Source organism: Strongylocentrotus purpuratus, unplaced genomic scaffold (assembly GCF_000002235.5).
Source record: "Strongylocentrotus purpuratus isolate Spur 01 unplaced genomic scaffold, Spur_5.0 spur5_scaffold_4, whole genome shotgun sequence".
NCBI classification, from domain to species: Eukaryota; Metazoa; Echinodermata; class Echinoidea; order Camarodonta; family Strongylocentrotidae; genus Strongylocentrotus; species Strongylocentrotus purpuratus.
Genome location: NW_022145610.1, coordinates 4476089 through 4498175, shown reverse-complemented (window position 1 = coordinate 4498175; position 22087 = coordinate 4476089). Strand labels below are relative to the sequence as shown.

Below are 22087 nucleotides of genomic sequence, written 5' to 3'. Positions count from 1 at the left end.
GAGAGAGAGAGCGAGAGAGAGAGAGAAAGAGAGAGAGAGAGAGAGAGGGAGAGAGAGAGAGAGAGAAAGAGTGAGAGAGGGGAATTGGGGTGTCTTCTACAACTACAAGTACATAAATTAATAAAGACATACCACAGATTTAGGTAGAACATTATTTAATTAACCAATAACTACGCCTTAGTACATATTTTGAGAGGAAAATTGAAGAAAGGTGGAAAATATATTTTTATAACTGAATAATCTTAAAGGTACTATGTCCCTTTTGCAGCCAACATCAAATTTTGTTAAAATTTGCAGGAATTATGAATATATCATGTATGTCCTATCTGTGAAATTTAAACATTAGCAGTGTCCTAATATTCAAATTATGCAAGAAACCCCGTTTACTTGCTAGACCTCACTGTCAGACACTTTTGAGTGACTGACTGGCTTTTTCATCTTTGGTAATAACATACATAAAATAAGCTGTAAAGGGTACATGAGCATTTGTCTACATCAATAACCCACTTCTTATAATGGCCAAAATTTAACTTATTGAATCTCTGCCCAGCATAAAACGTACGAACATTCGGTACAATGGTCTGAAAAATCAGACTATTACTTACTGGCTCTATAGCTCCTAAGTCGCTTTGACAACTAATAGTCGTTATTTTCCCACTTAAAGATATTTTCAAGCCCCCCTTTTTTTAGGGAAGTTCTAAATTAGTATTGTCTTTCAAATGCCGTTGGAATTTAACCTTTTCATTTTTGGCCTGCAAATGGGACATAGTACCTTTAACATAAATTACATGTATTATACAATTATCATTTTCTTTTCGATTCCAATGAAAGTTGACGAAAAGGATAAACCAAAAGGCGAACGCTTTAACCTTCGATTTCAATTTCTATATCTGAAAGATCTACATGTAACCCGAGCTCAAAAACTTTCGAGAAATCAACCTAGAGCGATTTCAATAGCCATGTGCGCCACCTTAGAGTGTGCGAACATTACAATGACGTTATTACGAACTCTGAAAGTGATCTCGAAAGTCTTTGCGATCGAGTTATACTTAACAGAAGAAAAAAACGAGAACAAAACACAACAATTTATGACGTTCATATCCCTACGCACTGCTGATACCAACAAAGAAAAGCAGATGAAATCTTTATCTCCTATGTGAAAAGTAACAATTTAGAGAGATTCTGCCATTATTAAAATGGACAATGGAACAATACGCAACTAGGTTCTGCATGTACTTAAGTTTAGCATTACGAATATTAAATGAAAGAAGAAAATAGTTTGAGAAGATCTGTGTAGAAATATATGGGATTGCATAGAAGACATATTTATACAGGTGTATATACATTTGTTTAAAGGCTTCCTACTTCCACCTAAAGGTACTATTCTTTATATCTGTTTGACTATCACACAAAAATGAAAGTGTTATGGGCAAAAAAAATATGAATCAAAGCACATGACACCGTCTCCAATTTCTTATCACCAATAAGATACCCTTCACCAAGAGACTGCATTAATAAAAAATCGTAGTATTTATCTTGATGTTTGAATCCATATTACAGAGGTAACATTTCCATATTACAATTGATTCCGTGCGAAGAGCCTAAGAGGAGCTTTGACACTTTAAAATTATACATGTATTTGTAATTTTACTCCAATCAGATCGATGTATTTTTTTCTCTCTCTCTCTTCAAGCGTTAATAGCCATTCTCGGTAACGCCCACTCTGCGATAGCCAATCAGCTCGTGGCGATGACGACGCATGCGCACCATCATCAGCGCCATGATGACAGTAAGAGCGATGAGAACACAGATGGCGCTCACAGCAACGATCATCAGGGGGTCATGAGATTCGGGTCCTGGAGAGTGATAAACAAGTTAACACGACACTAATAAGAAATAAGAATAAGAACGATGACCATACTAGTGATAATAATGAAACTATTAGGGTTAAAACTAATAATAAACACGTACCTACATTAAACTGCACAACTATCGATCCTCGGGGAATCTCAAGGCACCATCTTGGTAATAAGCCTATTATTACCAAGACCTATGCCAAGCTGAATGTGTTGATTTATTCACTGGCGGGTAGGAACGGGGGAAAGGGGGGGGGGGTGGTGGTACAACCATTGCAAAAGAGAAGGGGAATACTGTAGTACACAACTCGAAATAACGACCCACTTATTCAATTCGTTTTACCCCACGGCAACATACATTTGTTATCAACCCTTTTTTCTTTTCTTTTTATTGAAATAGGAATATTTCTTTTATTCTCGGGACGTCTCTTTCTTCCTCTCTCGCGCTTATTATAAAGTTTTACAGAATTATAGTGCCCGTGGTCCCTTTTAAAAAATCAGGTACTCGTTCTGAATCAATTGGGCATTTCCGCAATGTCATATGATTCATTTAAACGTCTTTGTGAGGCACCTGGATACGAATTACTTCCTTCATCTGTTACGAACGATTGTATTTTAATAGTTATAATGCAAATTGCATTACGTGTTGTTTGGTAGGGCAAGCAACAAATATTGTTTGGAATTAGCATTCCAGGACAAACAATAATGTTAGTCCTACCTAGCATCAAGACACTTCACAGTGACATATGCATTTAATTTGGTTTAGCCTACATTACGAAAGTGGTACACGATATATATCTCGATGAAATCATTGGAATTGTGCTAAATATACCAATCACAGCGGTCCGGGTGCGTCTTAATTTTGGGAGACGCCGGGCCCGGGCTCGTCTTATTTGTTCGTACCACGGCGAGCCCAGATTCCAGTATGAACTCATTTTTATACATAACAAGCAACGAGAGCTTGCAATGAGGTCACAAACATTTCGACTTTGATTATTTATTGCTTTGCCTCACTATTTATAAAGGCAAAAATAGTAAATAAACTGAGATTTGAACCCTCACGGCAACTCCAAAGTTTTATTAGTAACACGCTGTCCTTACCGATTGAGCTGACGATGGGTTGATGACAGATTGATTTGTATAATTACTATCACCCTATTAACCACCCTACCGGATTCCACGTGCGCATGCGCTGGTTCCCTTTGAGAGTGTGCATGCGCAGGTTTACCTCGCGAGTTCAATCTGGGCTCGCCGTGGTACGAAAAAATAAGACGCAGCCCGGGCCTGCAGAACATTTGACTTTTACATCTGTAAGCTGCTCACATTGTCTTGTAATGTTCGCTGTTTCATGTGACATGAATTCCTTTGCATTAATCGGTATTGTCAGATGCCGTCTTATCTAATGCACCATGAACATACAGGACATAATGTACTCTTCAAAAACGACTCACCATCTTCAAAGCTATCAAGCAACATAGCCCTTTGGGAGCGTGAGGCATCGGAGAGCGGTCCGCTCGTGATGGTGTGAGGTTTGGATCCCGAGCCTGCCGGCTGCAGACTACGACGAGCTCGTGCCAGGCACCCCTGAGCGCAGCGGGAGCCCGAGTCGTTTTTGTCACAGATCAGGATTGAGCAGTGAACATAAACCTGTTTTGAGAGACGACAGAGCTAATTAGAAGGTGAAAAATAAATGCAAAGCATCTTTACGACATAAAAGATGGTATAACGCTAATCGTAAATTGTTATCGTGAATCATAATAATTTCCACATTTCGAATGTAAAGGCTAAAGAGGACCTTAATTATAGTGTGCGGTGGTTCTAAGACTCCTACTACGTCTACTGAATATAATGCAGTAGGCTTACTCAACCAAAAGCTTTATTCCTTAATAGGTACCAAGCACTAAGCCCATAAAAACAGAAAATTTGTCTCCATAACCATGATTACCCTGCGAGTTAATAAAACAGATAAACGCATAGCAATACAAACCTAATGAGTACTTGATTTTGAGATTTTAATCAAGAAACTGAAGGAATATTAGCATGCAACGGTAATTTAAGTCAATATTTTTTGCACTGTAGTTTTTCATTCGTTAATTGTGTGGTGTCTTTCCCAATTGGCATGTGAAAGACTGCGCCAGTTGTTGATGCATTCGTACGTCAGTAGAGCTTAGAATAAAGCCCCAGTTGCCTATGATGTGTCATTTTGATTGCGTTATTAGCTGCGCTTCTGTGCTAGTTAACCGAACCTGTGGTTAAGTCAAGTAGCCCATGCTTCCGTTTGAACTCATTGTCTGCACCATTCGGAGCAACTTTAGAATACCCCACCAGACGTTCGTAGGTTACACAACGCTTCATCAATGAAGCTAAATCTGAGGACTTTAGTGTCTTAGGTAGCACTAAACCTAATCCTATTCATAACCCTAACCTTAACTCTAACCGTAGGTCATTGATGTTTATGTTCATAAACCCTATAGGTGGGGGTATTCTTAAGTTAAGCCCATCCTTCATTTTAGAATCACCGTTTGTCACTTTCACATGCCGCATCGGAGACCACATTAATCACTGACGCAGTACTACGTCAATACAATGACGCATCGGGTGTAACGGATACGAGGGGTACAAAGGGCCATTGTTGTACTTGACACTCACCTTGTCGAAATCGCCAATGAAGGCGAAAGCAGCGATACTGAATCCCTTGGAAGTTGGAGAGAGCCAATTGTAGATGACTGTTGTGCTGTCCACGGCACATCTACAAAACACAAACACATTTTTAGAAATAAATTGGCTGTCATGATGAAGTACGTCGTGCATTTATTATTTAGGCTAATGCATTGGCGGACTAGGACTGAAATTCGGTTGAGAATTTCGATACGACCGGCCCACTCAACCTCTAGGATACATATATCAACCGGCCACCAGAGCACCAATCGACCGGTCCTCGTGGCAGAATAAATAGTGGGAAACTCCCCATAGTCAGTCCACCCCTTAGGAATGGTACAGTGTTTGCCTATTCATGAGAGGGCGTGCACTGCTCTTACTTGGTGGATGCAATGCAAGAGTCAACGCGATAAACAATGAGTAAGCAAAGGTAGAGAACAATTCCCACCCATTCTCGATGATATCATAGCGATGGTCGTCCCGTGGGCTCGGCGAGCTCGTTGCCCAGCACGACTCGATGAGAAGCGTGAGGTTCGTGACGGACGTCAGGCCGACGCTGAAGTATAGCGGGGCGCCGAGTGTAACTTCGCCGGAATCGTTTGCAGGTTGGTAGAAGCCTGAGTTTGTATACCGGTCAAGGTTAAGCGAGAACTCGCCGTACCCTTCCTAGAAAGTGAGTACACATTTGAGAGAGAGAGAGAGATACATTTCAACTTATACGTGTGTCTAAGGGAGAGAGATGGGTATATGGGACACAAAAATGTACCAGAAAAGTTTGGTCGAGACATATAAACTAACAAAATTTCAAATGATAACAATAATAATTATGTTAATATTCATAATTAGATTAATGATAATGGTAATAATAGTAATAATAATAACAATGATAATGATAATAAAAAATGAAAAGCTAATGGTGTCTTCTGACACAGTACCCAAATGCTAATGCCATATCCGGTCGTCGTTTGGGTGACTGGTTCTAAAAACAGAGTCTGCACATGAGGTTCACCGCAAATCATTTAAGCAACGGGCTGGAGTAGGGCGAATTCAATGTTTGGGGCTGGTGTGATCACCAGACTATTGTTTGACACAAACATTGTTTGGATCCAGCAACCTTCACAACTTAGCCAGCATGACGTCAAACTTCGGTTAATTTATTTCGCGCAAATGTCCTCACCCCGTCGTGCTCCTGGCCCTCGAACATGATTACACTGTTCGTGCCAAAGGACATTAGTGCCGAGTTGGGATTAGAACCGTCAACCCGTGGATTGATATCCAAGTGAATAACTATTCCACGACGTCTCCACCAACATACCACGTTGCTCCTACCAGAATTCGCTTTACATTAAGCTACAAAGTAATTGAATCCTCACCTCTTCAAAAAGATAAAGATTTGCTTGAGGCAAGAAGGACTCTTCCAAGGCCTGCGTCCTCTCCAGGTAGCAAGTAACAGGGATATGAAGATAGTGTTCTCTGGTAATGAGCTCAGTTCCATTTTCAGGGCGAGGCTTGTAATACGTCACCATGTTGGTAAATATTATGTAGTCGTCGTCTTGCTGCAGGTATTGATGGGAAGGGGCGAGGGAATATTAAACGAAAATGTTAATAGAGAAACTGTTATGGGGACCAAAAGATAACAGTGTGCCGTTTTTTAGAACAGTTTAACGTTTTAGTTGTCTTCCGATGATGATGATGATGATGATGGTAATAATATCAATGCTGACAATAATTATGATTATAAGAAATGGATAAATAGTTTCTTCTTACTGGATAACCCATCTGACTGGAGAGTAGCAAATGTAGACTAAAAGTGTTTTCCGAAAGACATGTATGGGAGGGACTCTCACCCGTACCTTGTGTCCACAATTCACCGACTATATCGAGTATACTACAACACTTCTACAAGGCCGAAGGTGATATAAAACCTCAATAACTATATAAATATCTAATAATATATTTACTATGGTGTGCCAGAAATTAAAGGTGAAAACTAGAATAATAACAAAAAGTACGAATAAAGACAAAGAACAACATTTTGTTCATCTTTAGTCTCCATTGCCATCTAAACTTCGGTGTTCTATTCCAGGTTTACGCTTAATCCGCCTCTGAAGATTACGTCCTTTGGGCCGAGAATATCGTGTTCAAAAAGGGAAAGAAATACATTGGGCTTGACAGACAGCTTCAATATGTTTTTTCATATTTTAATCTTGAAATAGACGCATCTAAAAAAAGATATTTCCCCCTCAAATCGATGATCATGACCTCCCTGTGTTTTTCATTTAGCCAATATTATAGTATTAATGACTGCTTTGAGAGAAATAGTTGTTTTTATACGCTTAAGGGAAGGTTAGAATTGTGCTATTGCCCGAGGCGTGCCGAGGGCAATAGCCCAATTGTAACCTTCCCGAGAGCGTATAAAAACAACTATTTCTCGAATATTAAAGCAGTCATTAATACTTTTATATGCCAAAAACAAAAGAGTCAACTATAATGACACCACCTTGGCCTTTCTCTAGTTTATCTGCACAGTTGTTTTTTATGAGTGTATCTTTGAGAGTAGACTAGATCTAGATTCTAGTCTAAGCAAGATATTTATACAATTTTGGGGGTGGGCCGGCCCTATGGGTAATATGGAGAAGAACCTGCGCTTTCATATGACACCTCACTTATTGAGTATCACCTTCAGGATCACAACAGATAAAGGTTTGAATCTCGAATTGAAAAAAAAAAACTTGACTTTTTTTGCATGGTCGCGCAATGCACGTAGACTGCATAGCGACTGCATTGCGTGCAAACTCTATGAGAAGAATTTTAACACACAACATCAGGTGCGCGATCAGACACCCCGACAACTAGATCTATTTTCGTCTAGAGTCTACGTCTATGCTTTTTCAGCTACTAAACGAACATGTTTATGGATAATTTCACGTACCCTTTTTGTTGTTCTTGCTGTCAGCGAGTCTTGCATTTGATAAGTTGAAATCTTGGGAGAGGTTCTTGAGCCATTTTTGACTTGTTTGGAATTGTCTTGTCTTGTATGAAAATACCGACCAATTCTTCGCACACGTACGGTATCCTCGATCGCTCAAACCATTTTTTAACATGTAAACCTATGGGGTAACCATGGAGACTGAACTATTTTCCCGGTAACCATGGTTACTGGGATTTTAGAACTGTTGTAACCATGGTTACTGGGAATTTTACAGAAATAGTTAAAGTTTATGAATGCAGTTTCGACCAATCAGATGGCTGGATTTCTTAAGTGAGGTATATAAATATTCATAGTGAAACAGATGTTAGACATGTATGCAGAACCCTGACGTTATTTAAGTATATGTGTATTACTGATGGGAAATAATCTCCTACGAGCACTTGTAAATATAGATAATTAACATGGTCACTGAGAGAATGGAACAGCGATTCATGAGAGTTTGTTATTGAAATCTTCATCAAGTAGTATATTTGTGATGCATCAATGGTACATAAAGACCTATTGACCATACCTCTTGCGTAGTACCACATCTGTCGTACGTGGTGGTGATCGCAACATGCTGACTATCGTGGTCGTATCCAACACAAGACTCGTCTTCAAACTGGATATCGCGGGCGTCGTCGCCGATCTCGAGAAGGGCCCTGTCCATTATAAGCGTCATCGACATGCTGTCACAAGTCAGTTCTGCCTCTGTGAGAAGATATCAAATGAATATTTGTCCATTATCATAATATGAAGTACTTGTTCTTGCAATGTATGGACCTAACATGGTAAGAGTGTAGAGAGTGTATGTGCAAGGGTTTATTATATCTCTCTTCTTCAAATTCAAAACATTAATATTTTATGGACTTTTTTTAAATTTAAGTTTTTAAACAAAATCATCTCTCCAGAGTGAACATACAAAAATGAATTGAACGTTGATGTCAAAGTCAAGGTAAATTGAGTTCATGTGAGCAACCACCCCCCCCCCCACCCAAACAAGCAAACAATTCGGGTTTTTTTTTTCATGTGAAGGTGTAATCGTACAAAATTATGAATCCAATAAAGCATGCGTTGAAGCGTTTGCTGAATGGTCGATGTAGAATGGCATAATTCCTTTATTACTTATTGTTTGTGCTGCTCGTTTTGCAATTCAGTTTTAGCGCGCAGTCACTCTCACAAGGTGCGGTCGTGCATCACCGATTTGATGCCGCGTGTACAACGAGTAGTTTGCAAGCACACCATAACGAAGGTTTTACTTCATCTGTTAGCACCTTCAGCTCTCCTTAGTCGTGAGTGGTATATGCATAATCTGAAGTCAATGGACCCTGTACTCTTCTGCTTGTGAGTTGTGACTTATTTGACACAACCAGAGACTGAGTAAAGCCCCAGTCCCATATGCCGTCCAGCACGGACGAGCACGGACCACTCCGGACCATCCCGGACCATGGTCTGGGGTGATCCTGGTCCGGGAGTTTTGTTCAAAAAAGTGTGATGCTTTAAAAGCTACAGTCCCATATACGTCCCGGACCGTCCCGGAATGGACCCCATCCGGATCCGGGATTCGGTCCGTGTTGACACCGTGTTGGCAGCCTGGATGGTCCTGGATGGTCCTGGGCGGTCATAACTCACTGGACTGCCAGTCAACACGGACCGCCACTACGGATGACCCTGGCTACTCAAACTATTGTCCCGGACCGTGACCAGGCAGTTTTTGACCGTCAAAACATGTCGACTCCCGGACCGCCCAGGACCATCCAGGACCGTCCAGGACCATCCAGGACCATGACCACAAACACGGTGTCAACACGGACCGAATCCCGGATCACCATGGGGTCCGGGATGGTCCGGGACGGTACGTATATGGGACTGTAGCTTAAGCTCTGCTCAATAATTTATGTAATTATGTTGAAAGAGAAGGTTGAGTTCAGGGAGAGGTGAAACATAATATTAACAGTTTAAAAATAAGGCCTGATTTTCTGGCCACGTGTTTGTGTAGTCCCATATACATATTTCTGTGTACAATTCTTGTTACTACCAAGAATAGGCCAAATTTCTTATCATTTTGATCGCTCCAGAACCTTGCAGCACACACCAATAGAAGGTATGTGCCTCCGGTGCACACGAGGCGTTTTTTAAGTTGTGATAGTGGTAGTGGCATATAGTGCCTAGTGTTCAACATGGTACAACAATAAGATGCTAACGTTAATTTTTTATCTTTTTAAACAAAAAACTAAAGCGCCCCCTGCTCGTTCACCGACTGGCTGAGTCGCCGCTAAATATTTTCTCACGATTTGTGCCCCCGCCCCCTCCTCCTGACGGCGGTTGGATTCGCCCCTGGGCTACAGAGGGCACTGCCAGCATTGAAAAATGAAAAGAAAAAAATCAATACGAAATTAGACGTATTTACGATCAGGCAAGCAGACGACACTGGCATCTTCCCAATGGCCGCAGTCGTGACTTCCGAAACTGTTATGCGGGCAGCTGAAGATGTATTCCTCATTGCCCAAACAATGAACGTTATCCATCCAAATAGGACCACTGCCCTGGCCGAAGCGGGCCTGCCTTGGGGCACTAAGGGCACCCTCAAAGCCTAGACTTCTGCAGACCACACGTGCGTCCTCTATGCCCCAATAGTCGTCACAGACGGTCCCCCAAGATCCGCTGTAGAATACCTCTACCCTTCCCTCGTGTGTTCCGATACCATTCACGAGACGAACTGTGGAAGAAATAAAAGCATGGAACCATTTAAACACGTACGCAGTGGTATTTTGCCAACAAACGGGTTGGGGCAGTATTCCAAGAATATTTGTAACAATTAAAAAGGATAAGAATGAGGAGACGAAGACGACGGTTATCCTTAGACTATTTGGGGCCATTTCTAGTCTTTTGTTATTTGGCAAATATGATCGTAACCTAGTTGACATAATCCGGCGGCATATTCCCTTATAGATGCAACTTTCGACATTACAACCTGTGCTCTGTCTTATAAAGAGTTGCGATTGGTGCGAATCAAACGCAAGTCCTCCAATCTATCGCAAGTTTGCAATATACTCTCCTATATTAATTTGTGATTGATATCAATCGCAAATAAGTTTCTGAAATAGCTCCGGTACAACGATAGTCTTTTATCCATCTAGCTAGTCAAAAATCTAGTTAGTCATTGTCAAATTGAGAGGTTATTCAGTTATGGATGACAATTGGAAGATGAAATATTTTTTGTTGTGCGATACACCTGGATTCCATCGTAACAAGATGAATAACATGCCGCCAAAAAATCCAAACAATCCTAATAAAAGGATGCCATGTTCCAAGTCATTGCACATAGACTTACCAGTACCAGGTGCTTCAGTTGGGATCGGGCTAGTTGTGGAATCTTTAATATAAGTGAGGAAAAATGACACATAAAAATTGGGGATGGATAAGGTCAAAGTAGGCGGATGGAGAATAGAAACTAAGGTCGGTTACTTGAACATCATTATAAATTCATACCTAATATTCCAGCTGCATGATCCATCCAAATTGAAAATATAGAACACGACATGAAAGTCTTGTGTGTAGAATTATGTACTACTACTACTACTACTACATGTACTACCACTTCTACTACTAGCTACATTTATATCGTTTACGTATCCAAACCCAGGGGATGTTCAAAGCGAAAGCGCTTAAAGCATTCATTGAATAGATTCCTAGAGGAACCCATTTACTACACCTTTATGGAGAGTGGGACAACTTTCACATTCTAATTACTGAGATGCAATAATAGTTTACAAATATTGCATGTTCCGGCGTTCAGATCAATATAATAATATAATAATAATAATAATAAATTTATATAGCGCAGCTTTTATAACCAAATGTAGGGACCGACAAATTTGGAAATTCCAGAATTTTGCCGCGGCCGCAGGCCGAGGTTGAAATATAATGGTACGAGATGAATATATCTTAAATTGAATCACGAAACATATTTCTTATATTAAATTGAAGGTATTTGCGTCTTTGGAATTATAGGCCCTCTCGATTACATGCAGGTTGCCTTCGCTCCAGATGCGTGCAACTAAAACAATGTAAACAATGTGGTAAATGCACAGGATATGGTACGGTACGGTACGGCTCAGTAATTGTATGGGTAGGCTTTCAAAACGGAGGAAAACGCAATTAATGGTGCCGGATGTAAGCGTCAACGCTGTCGTGTATCGAGACATCATGGAGAACCATTGACTGTCACAAACAAAAAGGGTGTATGGATCAACTTTCAGATGCAAGACAACAACGCTAGACCAGCTACGATGAGAGAATTTCCTGATGCAGAGGGGTGCATCAGATGCAATGGCCTGTTTGCTCGCCTGATGTGAACCCTAACGAGCATGCCTGAGATGCTTAGGCCGAGCCATCAATAAGAGGGACAATACTCCTCAAACTCTACAAGAGTAAGCCCGGGCTCTGGCTGAAGATTAGGACACCTTTGTAAGAGGTGCAGCGCCACCTCTTGGCTAGAACAAAAACAATGTGAGAGGACTCGAATGAGCAGAAAGGCTGAATGTAAGCAGCGCGAGACAAATCAGAATATAACTTCTTCAGTGTTAACAAACCCACTGTTTCCAAGAGTAGTTCTTAATTGAGAGTCATAGTAAGATACTACAACATGATGTCAGAAGTGGCGACGTTTGAAGCAGTTATTTGTTTAATAATCTACTAGATTTGAAGAGCACTACGCGGAACTGTAGATGTGGGACCGGGCAGAGTGACTCAGATATTAATGATATGAACGTGAGTACGTAGATCTTTACCTAGTCACCGAGTGCTCTATGTCTAACTAAGCCTTACCACAATCTGTCGAGATATGTCTACATAAGACATGAATGAGAGAAGGAGATATACATAGCAACATAGTGGAAGGTGAAGTCTTACAAGTCAAAAGAGGGAAAGAAAACAAAAGTGACAGTCTCCATTACCATTGACATTAGGCATAGTTTCTCTGATTGATAAGTGAAACAGAAAGGTGGAAGCTAGTGCAACTATGGAAGCACTAAAGCCCCCTCAACAGCTAGATTTGGAGGCGCAAAACCTCCCGCAGGTATGGAAGCTCTGGAAGGAGGAACTGATGTTGTATCTAGACCTAGCGATAGCTAGCAAGGAAGATCAAACCAAGGTAAAGATGTTGTTATACCTTGTTGGCAGTACAGGCAGAGAGCTGTATCAAACAATCAAGCCAGAAACTGAAACATTAGATGAGGTTGTTAAAGCATTTGACCGCCATTGTAATCCTCCTCGTAATGAAACAGTTGATCGTTTCAAGTTCTTTACAAGGGATCAGCAAGCCGGAGAAACATTTGATACATATTTGACAGCACTGAAACTGCTTGCTGCTAAATGCAATTTCTCTACCCTGGCAGATGGTTTGCTTCGAGACTGCATTATATGTGGAATTAAAGAGTCAACTTTGCGAGAGAGACTGTTGAGGGAAACAGAGTTATCTCTAGAAAGCTGTATCCAGATATGCCGTGCATCAGAACTGACCAAAAGTAGGATAGGTGTATTAGATCGAGATACAATGCATGCAGTCAGAGAGACATCTAGTAAAAATCTCTATCAAAGGCAGTCGATCGCAGAAGCAGATGCTTGGAGCAAGGAAACCACGCGAATGCCGGTTCTGTGGACTAGACCATGAATTCATAAAGGAGAAATGTCCTGCTTTTGGCAAACAATGTACACGATGTGGAAAGATGAACCACTTTAAGAGCCAGTGTAAGACTACGCTGACTAACGTACATGGGGTTTACAAGGAAGGAGAGGAAGATCCAGAATTCACACTACATGTGATCACTCTTGAACCCGAAGAGGTAAACTGTATTCAAGGACGGCCAAAGAAACGGATCTTTGCAAACATGGAGGTCCATGGACGTTTGGTGAAGTTTCAAGTTGATTGCGGGGCAACCTGCAATGTCCTACCTTGTACAGCCATTAACACAGGTGCCTTAAAGCTCCAGCCAACCAAGGGATTGCTGTCTATGTACAATTGGAGTACAATGCAACCAATGGGAAAATGTCATTTAAAGGTTGTAAATCCCAAGAATCAGGAGGCCTTTGATGTTGAGTTCATCGTTGTGGACAATGGGAAGCTGACACCCATACTTGGTAGTGAGACCAGTCAACTGATGGGCTTAATCACGGTGCAGCATGAGAAAATCATGTACGTGAATGACACACCAAGGATGAGCTCTGCAGAACAATTTTGTTTTGAGTATGCTGATGTGTTTGATGATGGAGTTGGGAAGCTACCTGGCCAGTACAAGATAGAATTGGATCCTACAGTGAAACCTGTTGTACACCCACCTAGACGAGTACCAGTTGCTATTAAAGAGAGACTGAAAGCTGAACTGGAGAAGCTGGTAGAAGCAGATATTGTTGCTCCAGTTGATACACCAACCGAATGGGTCTCAAGTCTTGTGTGTGTCAACAAAGCAAACAACAAATTGAGGATTTGTCTAGACCCACAAGACCTGAACAAAGCTGTCAGAAGGAACCACTACCCAATGAAGATAATTGAGGATATTCTGCCAGATCTGACTAAGGCAAAGGTGTTTTCAGTAGTTGATGCAAAGAATGGGTTCTGGCATGTAGAACTTGAGGAAGACAGCTCATACCTGACAACATTCAATACCCCATTCGGCCGCTACAGATGGAAGAGGCTGCCCTTTGGTATTGCCTCAGCACCAGAAGAGTGTCAGCGTAGGCTAGATGAAGCACTGGAAGGTCTGCAAGGAGTGAGCACAATAGCAGATGACATACTAGTGTATGGTGAGGGTGAAACAGTGACAGAAGCTGAGATAGACCATGACAGAGAGCTGTGAGAAAGATGCAGGGAGAAAAATCTGAAACTCAACAAACAAAAGTTGAAGTTCAAAATGAAGGAAGTGTCCTTCATGGGTCACCTGATCACTGAAGAAGGATTGAAACCGGACCCAGCAAAAATAAAGGCGGTGAGAGACATGCAAAATCCTTCATATGCTGCTGGAGTACAACGATTTCTTGGATTCGTTAATTACCTGAGCAAGTTCCTTCCAAACCTGAGTGAGATGTGCGAACCACTACGGTCTCTGACCAAGAAAGATGTAGAATGGTGCTGGCTGGATGTGCATGATAATGCAATCAAGAGAATCAAGAAGGCAGTAACTTCAGAACCAGTACTGAGGTATTTTGACAAGGACACAGAGCTTGTTCTGCAAGCAGACGCCTCTGAAAAAGGCCTAGGAGCTGCAATCATGCAGGCGGGTCAGCCAATCGCTTACACAAGTAGGGCCCTGACTGAGGCAGAGACACGCTATGCCCAAATAGAGAAGGAGTTACTTGCAGTTACCTTTGGACTAGAAAGATTCCATCAGTACACCTACGGTAGGAAGGTGATTGTTCAAAGTGATCACAAACCACTGGAGATCATCACAAAGAAAAACATGCATCAAGCTCCCAAAAGACTCCAGAGACCCATTCTTCGCTTGCAAACGTATGATGCTGATATCATCTATCATCCGGGCAGCAAGATGTACATTGCTGATACGCTTAGCCGAGCTTATCTACCTTCAATGGAGGAGGATGGAAGACGAGTAGAGATGGAACAAGTCAACCTGTTGGACCACCTGCCAATTGCAAAACCATTGTTGGAAAAGCTAAAGCAATGCACAGCAGAGAATGAGGTGATGCAAGAGCTACGTGCAACAGTAATGAATGGATGGCCCAGAAGGCAACAAGATCTCCCATCAGATGTCAGACCATACTTTCACATAAGGGATGAACTAAGCATCTCGGATGGTCTTATCTTCAGAGGTGAAAGAGTCGTGATACCAAATAGCATGAGGAAGGGCATGATCGAACGACTACATTCATCTCATCTTGGAGAAAGCAGCTGTTTAAAGAGAGCTCGAGAATGCCTCTATTGGCCCAATATGAACAGTGAAGTGAAGAATTACATACAGAGATGTGATGTGTGTAGAGCCATGGGTACAAGACAGCAGAAGGAGCCTTTACAGCAGCATGAGGTGCCAGACAGACCTTGGGCAAAAGTAGGGGCAGATCTGTTTGTCCTTGATTCCCGCAACTACCTGGTGATAACAGACTACTATTCCAACTTCATAGAGGTAGACTCTCTGACAACTACAAATTCAGCTGCTGTGATACACAAAATGAAAGCCCAATTTGCCCGACATGGAATTCCAGTGGAAGTGATAACAGATAATGGCCCACAGTTTGCATCTGACGAATTTGCCAGGTTTGGGGCCACGTGGGACTTCAAGCACACAACAACATCTCCCCTTTATCCTCAGGCAAATGGTAAAGTGGAAAATGCTGTGAAGACCGCCAAAGCACTTCTCACGAAGGCAAAAGAAGGACACACACACCCATATCTGAGTTTGTTGGCCTATAGAAATACGCCAACACCCGGGTTTACTTCCAGTCCAGTGCAACGACTAATGAATAGAAGAACCCGAACTACACTACCAACTACCTCAAAGCTACTAACATGCGAGGTGCCCCCCGGGCTGGAAGAACAGAGGAAGAGGACCAAAGAGCAGCAAGCACAACACTACAACCGGTCAGCTAAAGAAATGGCCTCATTGAATCCAGGTGACGTTGTACGCATCCAACCACATAATAGGCAAAAGGAGTGGCGAAGAGCAAAGGTCCTTCGTTCGGCACCAGAGCCACACTCATATGTGGTGATGACAGAGGACGGAGCTACTTATCGTAGAAATAGGAGACATCTTCGCCAACTGACTGAAACCTGGAGTCGCCGTGAGCCTGATGATGAGATGATAATTGAACCAAGTACGCAGATACAGCCACCCACAAGCAGTGGTGATGCCCAAATTACAACACAAGTGAGGAGTGAAGACAAAAGCAGATATGGTCGCAATATTCGTCCACCAACCTATCTCCAAGATTTTGTGAAGTAGGAACTCAGTTTGAAGGTGTTCGAGAAACAAACAACTTTGGATCTACAGCTTAAATATGAACAATAGACTGAATTGCTGGACAAGACTGTGAACGAGGTATAAAGGACTCTGGGACATTTCGTTCATTATACCGAACTCCTGGACATTTGACCTTTAAGGCTTATTATTCTCATACTTGGACAGTTGAACTATTCTTGTTCATTATATGCTCAATTTGCAAATCACTATAACCGGTTTTTGGAACCCTTTTGTCACAACTTTTTTCATCTGATATTTATGCATATTGTTTGCAGTATTTGGATTTGAAACCTCAAGTCTAACATTTTAAACTTTATTTTTTTGGACTTGCGTTTACATGATTTTCATTTGAAAGAAAAAAAAAAAGAAAAAAAAAAGTAAAATGAAGGGAAAGATGTAAGAGGTGCAGCGCCACCTCTTGGCTAGAACAAAAACAATGTGAGAGGACTCGAATGAGCAGAAAGGCTGAATGTAAGCAGCGCGAGACAAATCAGAATATAACTTCTTCAGTGTTAACAAACCCACTGTTTCCAAGAGTAGTTCTTAATTGAGAGTCATAGTAAGATACTACAACAACCTTCTCCTTTTACATCATCAACAAGCTTGTGGACAATATGCCAGGACGTCTGAACTCACTGATCCGTGTCAGGGAAGGCCAGCATACTCGATAGTCATCGACATCAATGACTGAATGACTCTTGTAAGTTCGATATGAGACATTTTCATGAGTCAAATCTCCTCTAAAAATATGTGTTTTCGTTTAATGACCAAGGTGGGAAATTCGAAACAAGACAGTATTGCTTTGGGCCTCTAAATCCAATGTTGTTTAAACCAAAATATAGAGTCTGTATAATGTTAACTGTCGTTTGATTTTAAATATAATTTGTTGCAAGAAGTTAATCAATAAGTGTCTGCAAATATATCAACTCTATATATGATGAATAAATCATAGTGGCACAATCATTTCATGAAAAGAGTTTAAACAAAATTATTCAAACTTTATGGGTGACAGTGCCGGTATTATACCTGGGTAACTTGTCCATCCTGTAGTAGTACTTTCGGTTGTAGTTGCTGAAAAGTATTCACAAGACATAGATTTGGGTGTTATCTGTTCTTACAGAGCATGAAAAAGCCCTTAATCAAATCATAGATTGACATGCATGTACATGATGTATAATGATTTTTTTTAAAGGGTTCGATATTTCAATCTGGAAAACGATGTCGACGAATTGATATACTAGTATATTAAGAGTCCATGTACTACTAGGCCTAATACTTCTTCTACTACTAGCTCCATTTATACCGCGCTCGTATCCAAACCGAGGTGTGCAAAATGTGTGTCTGCAAAGTACTGTTACTGCCCAGCTGCCCTAAAGCTCTTAAAGCTCTGGAGAGTGGCAAATACTTCGCATTCTAATTACTGAGATGCACTAATGTTAAACAAATACTGTACGTTCCGGCATTCAATATAACCAAATATATGAAGTTAATATATGAGTTTAACAGGCAGCAGGCGAAACATTTGTTTAAACAATAGACTTCTTAATTTAAAACCCTCAAAAAAGTTTGGAAACACAAGTTTCATGGAAGACATGGAATCAACGTTTACCGCTATTTTTTTTAAATCGAAGAATACTTCAGTATGGTTACCTGTCACGATAACTTCGCAGGTTAAAGGGAGAGTATCATGACGAGACCTTGTGTCTTTCCCGTGGCCCTACCAGGGGGCGTTGTTTTTTTCGGCGGCACAGATTGGGTTAAGGTGCGTGTTGAGCATAAGGGAAATTTTAGGGTTAGGGTTTAATCAAAACCCCTTAAAAAAAAAGCCCAAATCTGTGCCGCAGAAGAAAATAACGCTACCCGGGGCCAATCGGCCTACGGACGACGCGACCGCAGCCTTCACGTGCGTGCAACATGTGAAACCGAAGCGTGAGGAGAACTTCGGTCTGTTTCGCGAACGCGAGCGCGCTGACCCGGTTAATCAATTCCATTCGCCGAACTACGTGCAGTAAAACTGTCGTCCAAAAAAAAAGTAGATGGTATGATCAGGCGCGTACACAGGGGGGGGGGGGGGGGGGGTTAAACACCCCCTTTGTTAATTTTGTGTGTGTAAACCCCCCCCCCCCCTAAATTTCTCTAAACCCCCCCCCCCCCCTTTTGGATTTTTTTTTTTTTTTTTTTATTAAAAAAAAAAAAAAAAAAAAAAAATTCTTATGGTTGACCCCCCCCCCTAACGGAGCAAAATGTCAAATTTTCAAATTTCTAAACCAAAAAAAAAAAAAAAAGTGTCCTCCCCCCCCCCCCCCCCCCCCCCCCGCTTATTCAGCGGTCGGCTGAGTCGTTGCGATTTTTTTGGGACAAAAAAAAAAAAAAAAGTGACCCTCTTACCCCCCCCCCCCCCCCGCTTATTCAGCGGCTGGCTGAGGCGTTACGAAATTTTCGGCCCGATTTATAAATGTTAAACCCCCCCCCCCTTGAAAAAATCCTGCGTACGCGCCTGGGTATGATACACTCTCTTTAAGCGCAATAAAAGCATTCATCCTTACAAATTTCCAAACTTAATTTCTACTTGATGATCTACACAGAATCAAATCGTTCGCTTGTGATTAGTGTTGACGAACGATGTCTTACTATATATTGGGCTTGATATCCCAGTTCTGGTCATGCGATTGCATACACTGAAACTACGTTGTGGAATCGATCAGAAAAGGTTGAACACCCGGCCCCCCATAAGTCCGGTGTGTAAAGTAAATTTTGTGTATGTACGAGCCGGACTTTGGTGCGTGAAAAGTACCCCTTTACCGGACATTTTGGTAACACGCATGCGGTCATTCCGACCCCGGAGTGGGGGGGGGGGTGGTTGATCATCTAGCATAAAAGTATTGGTGTGTACTGCAAGGTTCTAGAATCATCAAAATAATAAGAAATTTGGCCCAGTCTTGGTAAATTTACAAGCACTTTTATACACATAAAGATGTAAATGGGACTACGCGATATCTATCCAGGCCGGTAGATATGATAATTTAATACCAAATACATCAATTCGTCGCTGTTTTCACGAAGTGACGGTAGTGATTGCATTCACTTTGCGTTACGATTTTTCACTACCGTCACTTCGTGAAAACAAGGACGAATTAGTAGGCGGTTTCCCGGCAAATTTTTTATCATCACATATTAGTCAAAACATATTCTTTCACAAAACATGATTGATAATGAGAGATTATATTTAATTTTTTGAGAGGGGGGGGGGGGTTTCAAAAACTGGTCTTTAGTACCTTTAATATCTGCTAAAAGGGGCGTCCCTAAAAGGGCATTTCTGACCGCCATCTCCCTTAAAGTTTTCTTTTGGAAGATATACCAAGTTCAATAGACCATTCAGAGTAGAACGTGAAACAAATGAGACTTTTTCTATTTTGTTTTCTTCTTCATAATTGTAAAATGGTCGTGTTACATTTTGGACTTTCCTACAATTAACTATTTGGAGAATTTCCAAAAGTAAACGGTCACTTGAGTCCGATGGTTTTTGAAATCGAACTTCTCGGCATCGTAGACCTACGTTCTAACGGGCTCCCGCAGCTACAAAGAAATAAGTAATCGTGCTTAAAGATGTCGTGTTCTAGCGGATATACCTCCAGACTATGGATGACAAGGTATGGTGTTCAAATCCCTGATGTTCTTGGGCAAAACATTTATCTGTTTTTGCCCCTCTAAACCATAATCTATTCTGACCAGGTAATCATGTACTCCACATGATTACCCGGTAGGTAAGACATTATTTGAATGCCACAAGCAGCTCTGCTAAAATCGGGACTATTTTACAGCACTCACAAACATCAGTATAAAGTGATAATTGTATTAATATTTTCATTATTAAAATATACATTTGAATGTGAATAGTTTGGAACGCGCATACATCAATCGGAATGGATACGCACCATTGGGGCAGAATTGAACATAGTCATGACAGCAGTCACCCTGGGACTGGCAGACAGAATCGCAAAAGCACCCTCCCATGGAACCACATTCACAGCATCCTTGGCAAAAGTCACCTAGAATAGAAGAGATTTGTTAAAAAGTTATTTGTTGTACTTGCTAAAAATTAAGTTTACTGGTTACGCTGTTGCCCTCGTGTTCATTATTCATTCAATGTAATTGTTTAATGATAAACTTTCTATATAGAAGTTTTGAAGAACCTGTGTCAGGTCTATACGTATACGCTTTTTTAAAAGTTCATATTTAAAAGAAGATGAAAAAACACCAATATTTCAAATCAAATTAAAAGTTGGGGTAAACACATAGTTCTAATTTCAGATCGATTTAAAACCTTCTAAAGCCAAATCCACGCGCTAGTGTCCTTTGGTAAGCATTTTAATTTCTAGATACCCGTGTTCGCTTTATCTGTAATCTTATTCTCTTTCAAAAGTGTCATGTAAAGCGCACAACAGACAAATAAAGAGCAAGGTAAAAGTGAAAAGTTGAAAAATGCACTTTACTTTTCGCCTGTGTATTCTTCTTTCTTTCCAATCCAGGAATTTATAAAGCGCCAATATCAAGCTGCCTAATCAAAGGCGCTGATGAGACTGAAAAACTACCAAAAATATCTGTTCATGATTCTAACTGGGAAAGACAAAAAAACAGTGACTAATTGTACGCAACCTGAAATATGTATGTCTTTAGTTGAGTTATAAAAGTGGATTACTGGTGAAGAGTGTAGGGCTGATGTACAGTGCAGTGCATAACAATACAAGTGCTTAAAGGTATATTTTGCACGTTTCAGTTTTGACCCTGTCCCTTAATATTCCGATCTACTCCTAGGTAGAGCACCCCAGAAAAAAAAATACATCGCACAAGTTTAATTTTGAATGAAAGATCTCATTGAATATATTGAAAGTATTGCAAAGCCAAATATTTTATTTTTCAGAAAGAAGATTATGGTACTTCACAGTAAATTCAGTATCAATGAGCAGATTTGTTGTGTTTTAACACACAGAGTTGTCTACAATGCAAATTTGTTCAACTTTACACATCTGTAGTTGCAAAAATGTCCAAAAATGACTAAGCTAGAGCAGCTAATTAATATGAGCATACATAATATCAGGACTTTGTCAATGTTCTTTTTAGCTGAAACTTTACAGGAATGTTTCCTTCAGAGACCATGTTGTATCTGCACCAAATATTACCAATTTGTCATTTTATATGCAAATCAGCTAATTAGCAGCTAATTATATATTCGCAACATGAAAATGCAATTTTCCGTACTCTTTTTATTTTTTCACTAAGCCATTTGACCTGTCTACCAATAATTTACAAGTAGGGGACATTCAGGCAGTATATGTGATTACGTTTTCAAATGATAGATAGTTGATATATCATAACCTTGTTGCAATTTCCTCAAGTGTTCCAGTCGATGAACTGCACATATGAGCTTATGAATTGAAACTGTATATATCTAACTACTCAAATCTGGTATATTATTTAAAAAACTGATAATGCCTCTTAAAGCATTCTACGATATGTTTTTTGTTTTGTGTGTGTGTGTGTGTGTGGGCAGTGGCGGATCCAGGGGGGGGGGGGGGTTCCCCTGGGGACAAAAAAGATGGAAAAAAAGGGGAAACAACTTTTTTTTGTTG

General features: G+C 40.8%; 1 protein-coding gene across 1 annotated transcript; it reads right to left on the bottom strand.

Annotated features, from left to right (window-relative positions):
* Positions 1-748: 748 nt before the first annotated feature.
* LOC753653 (deleted in malignant brain tumors 1 protein) lies at positions 749-21484 on the bottom strand. The gene is made up of 11 exons (XM_030997966.1): positions 21481-21484; positions 20393-20506; positions 17484-17528; positions 10820-10861; positions 9896-10204; positions 8018-8196; positions 5888-6070; positions 4963-5180; positions 4506-4605; positions 3308-3503; positions 749-1856 (listed from the first exon to the last, which is right to left on the bottom strand). The coding sequence occupies exons 1-11, from the start codon at positions 21482-21484 to the stop codon at positions 1696-1698; spliced, it is 1551 nt and encodes a 516-aa protein (XP_030853826.1). The 3' UTR covers positions 749-1695.
* Positions 21485-22087: the final 603 nt, after the last annotated feature.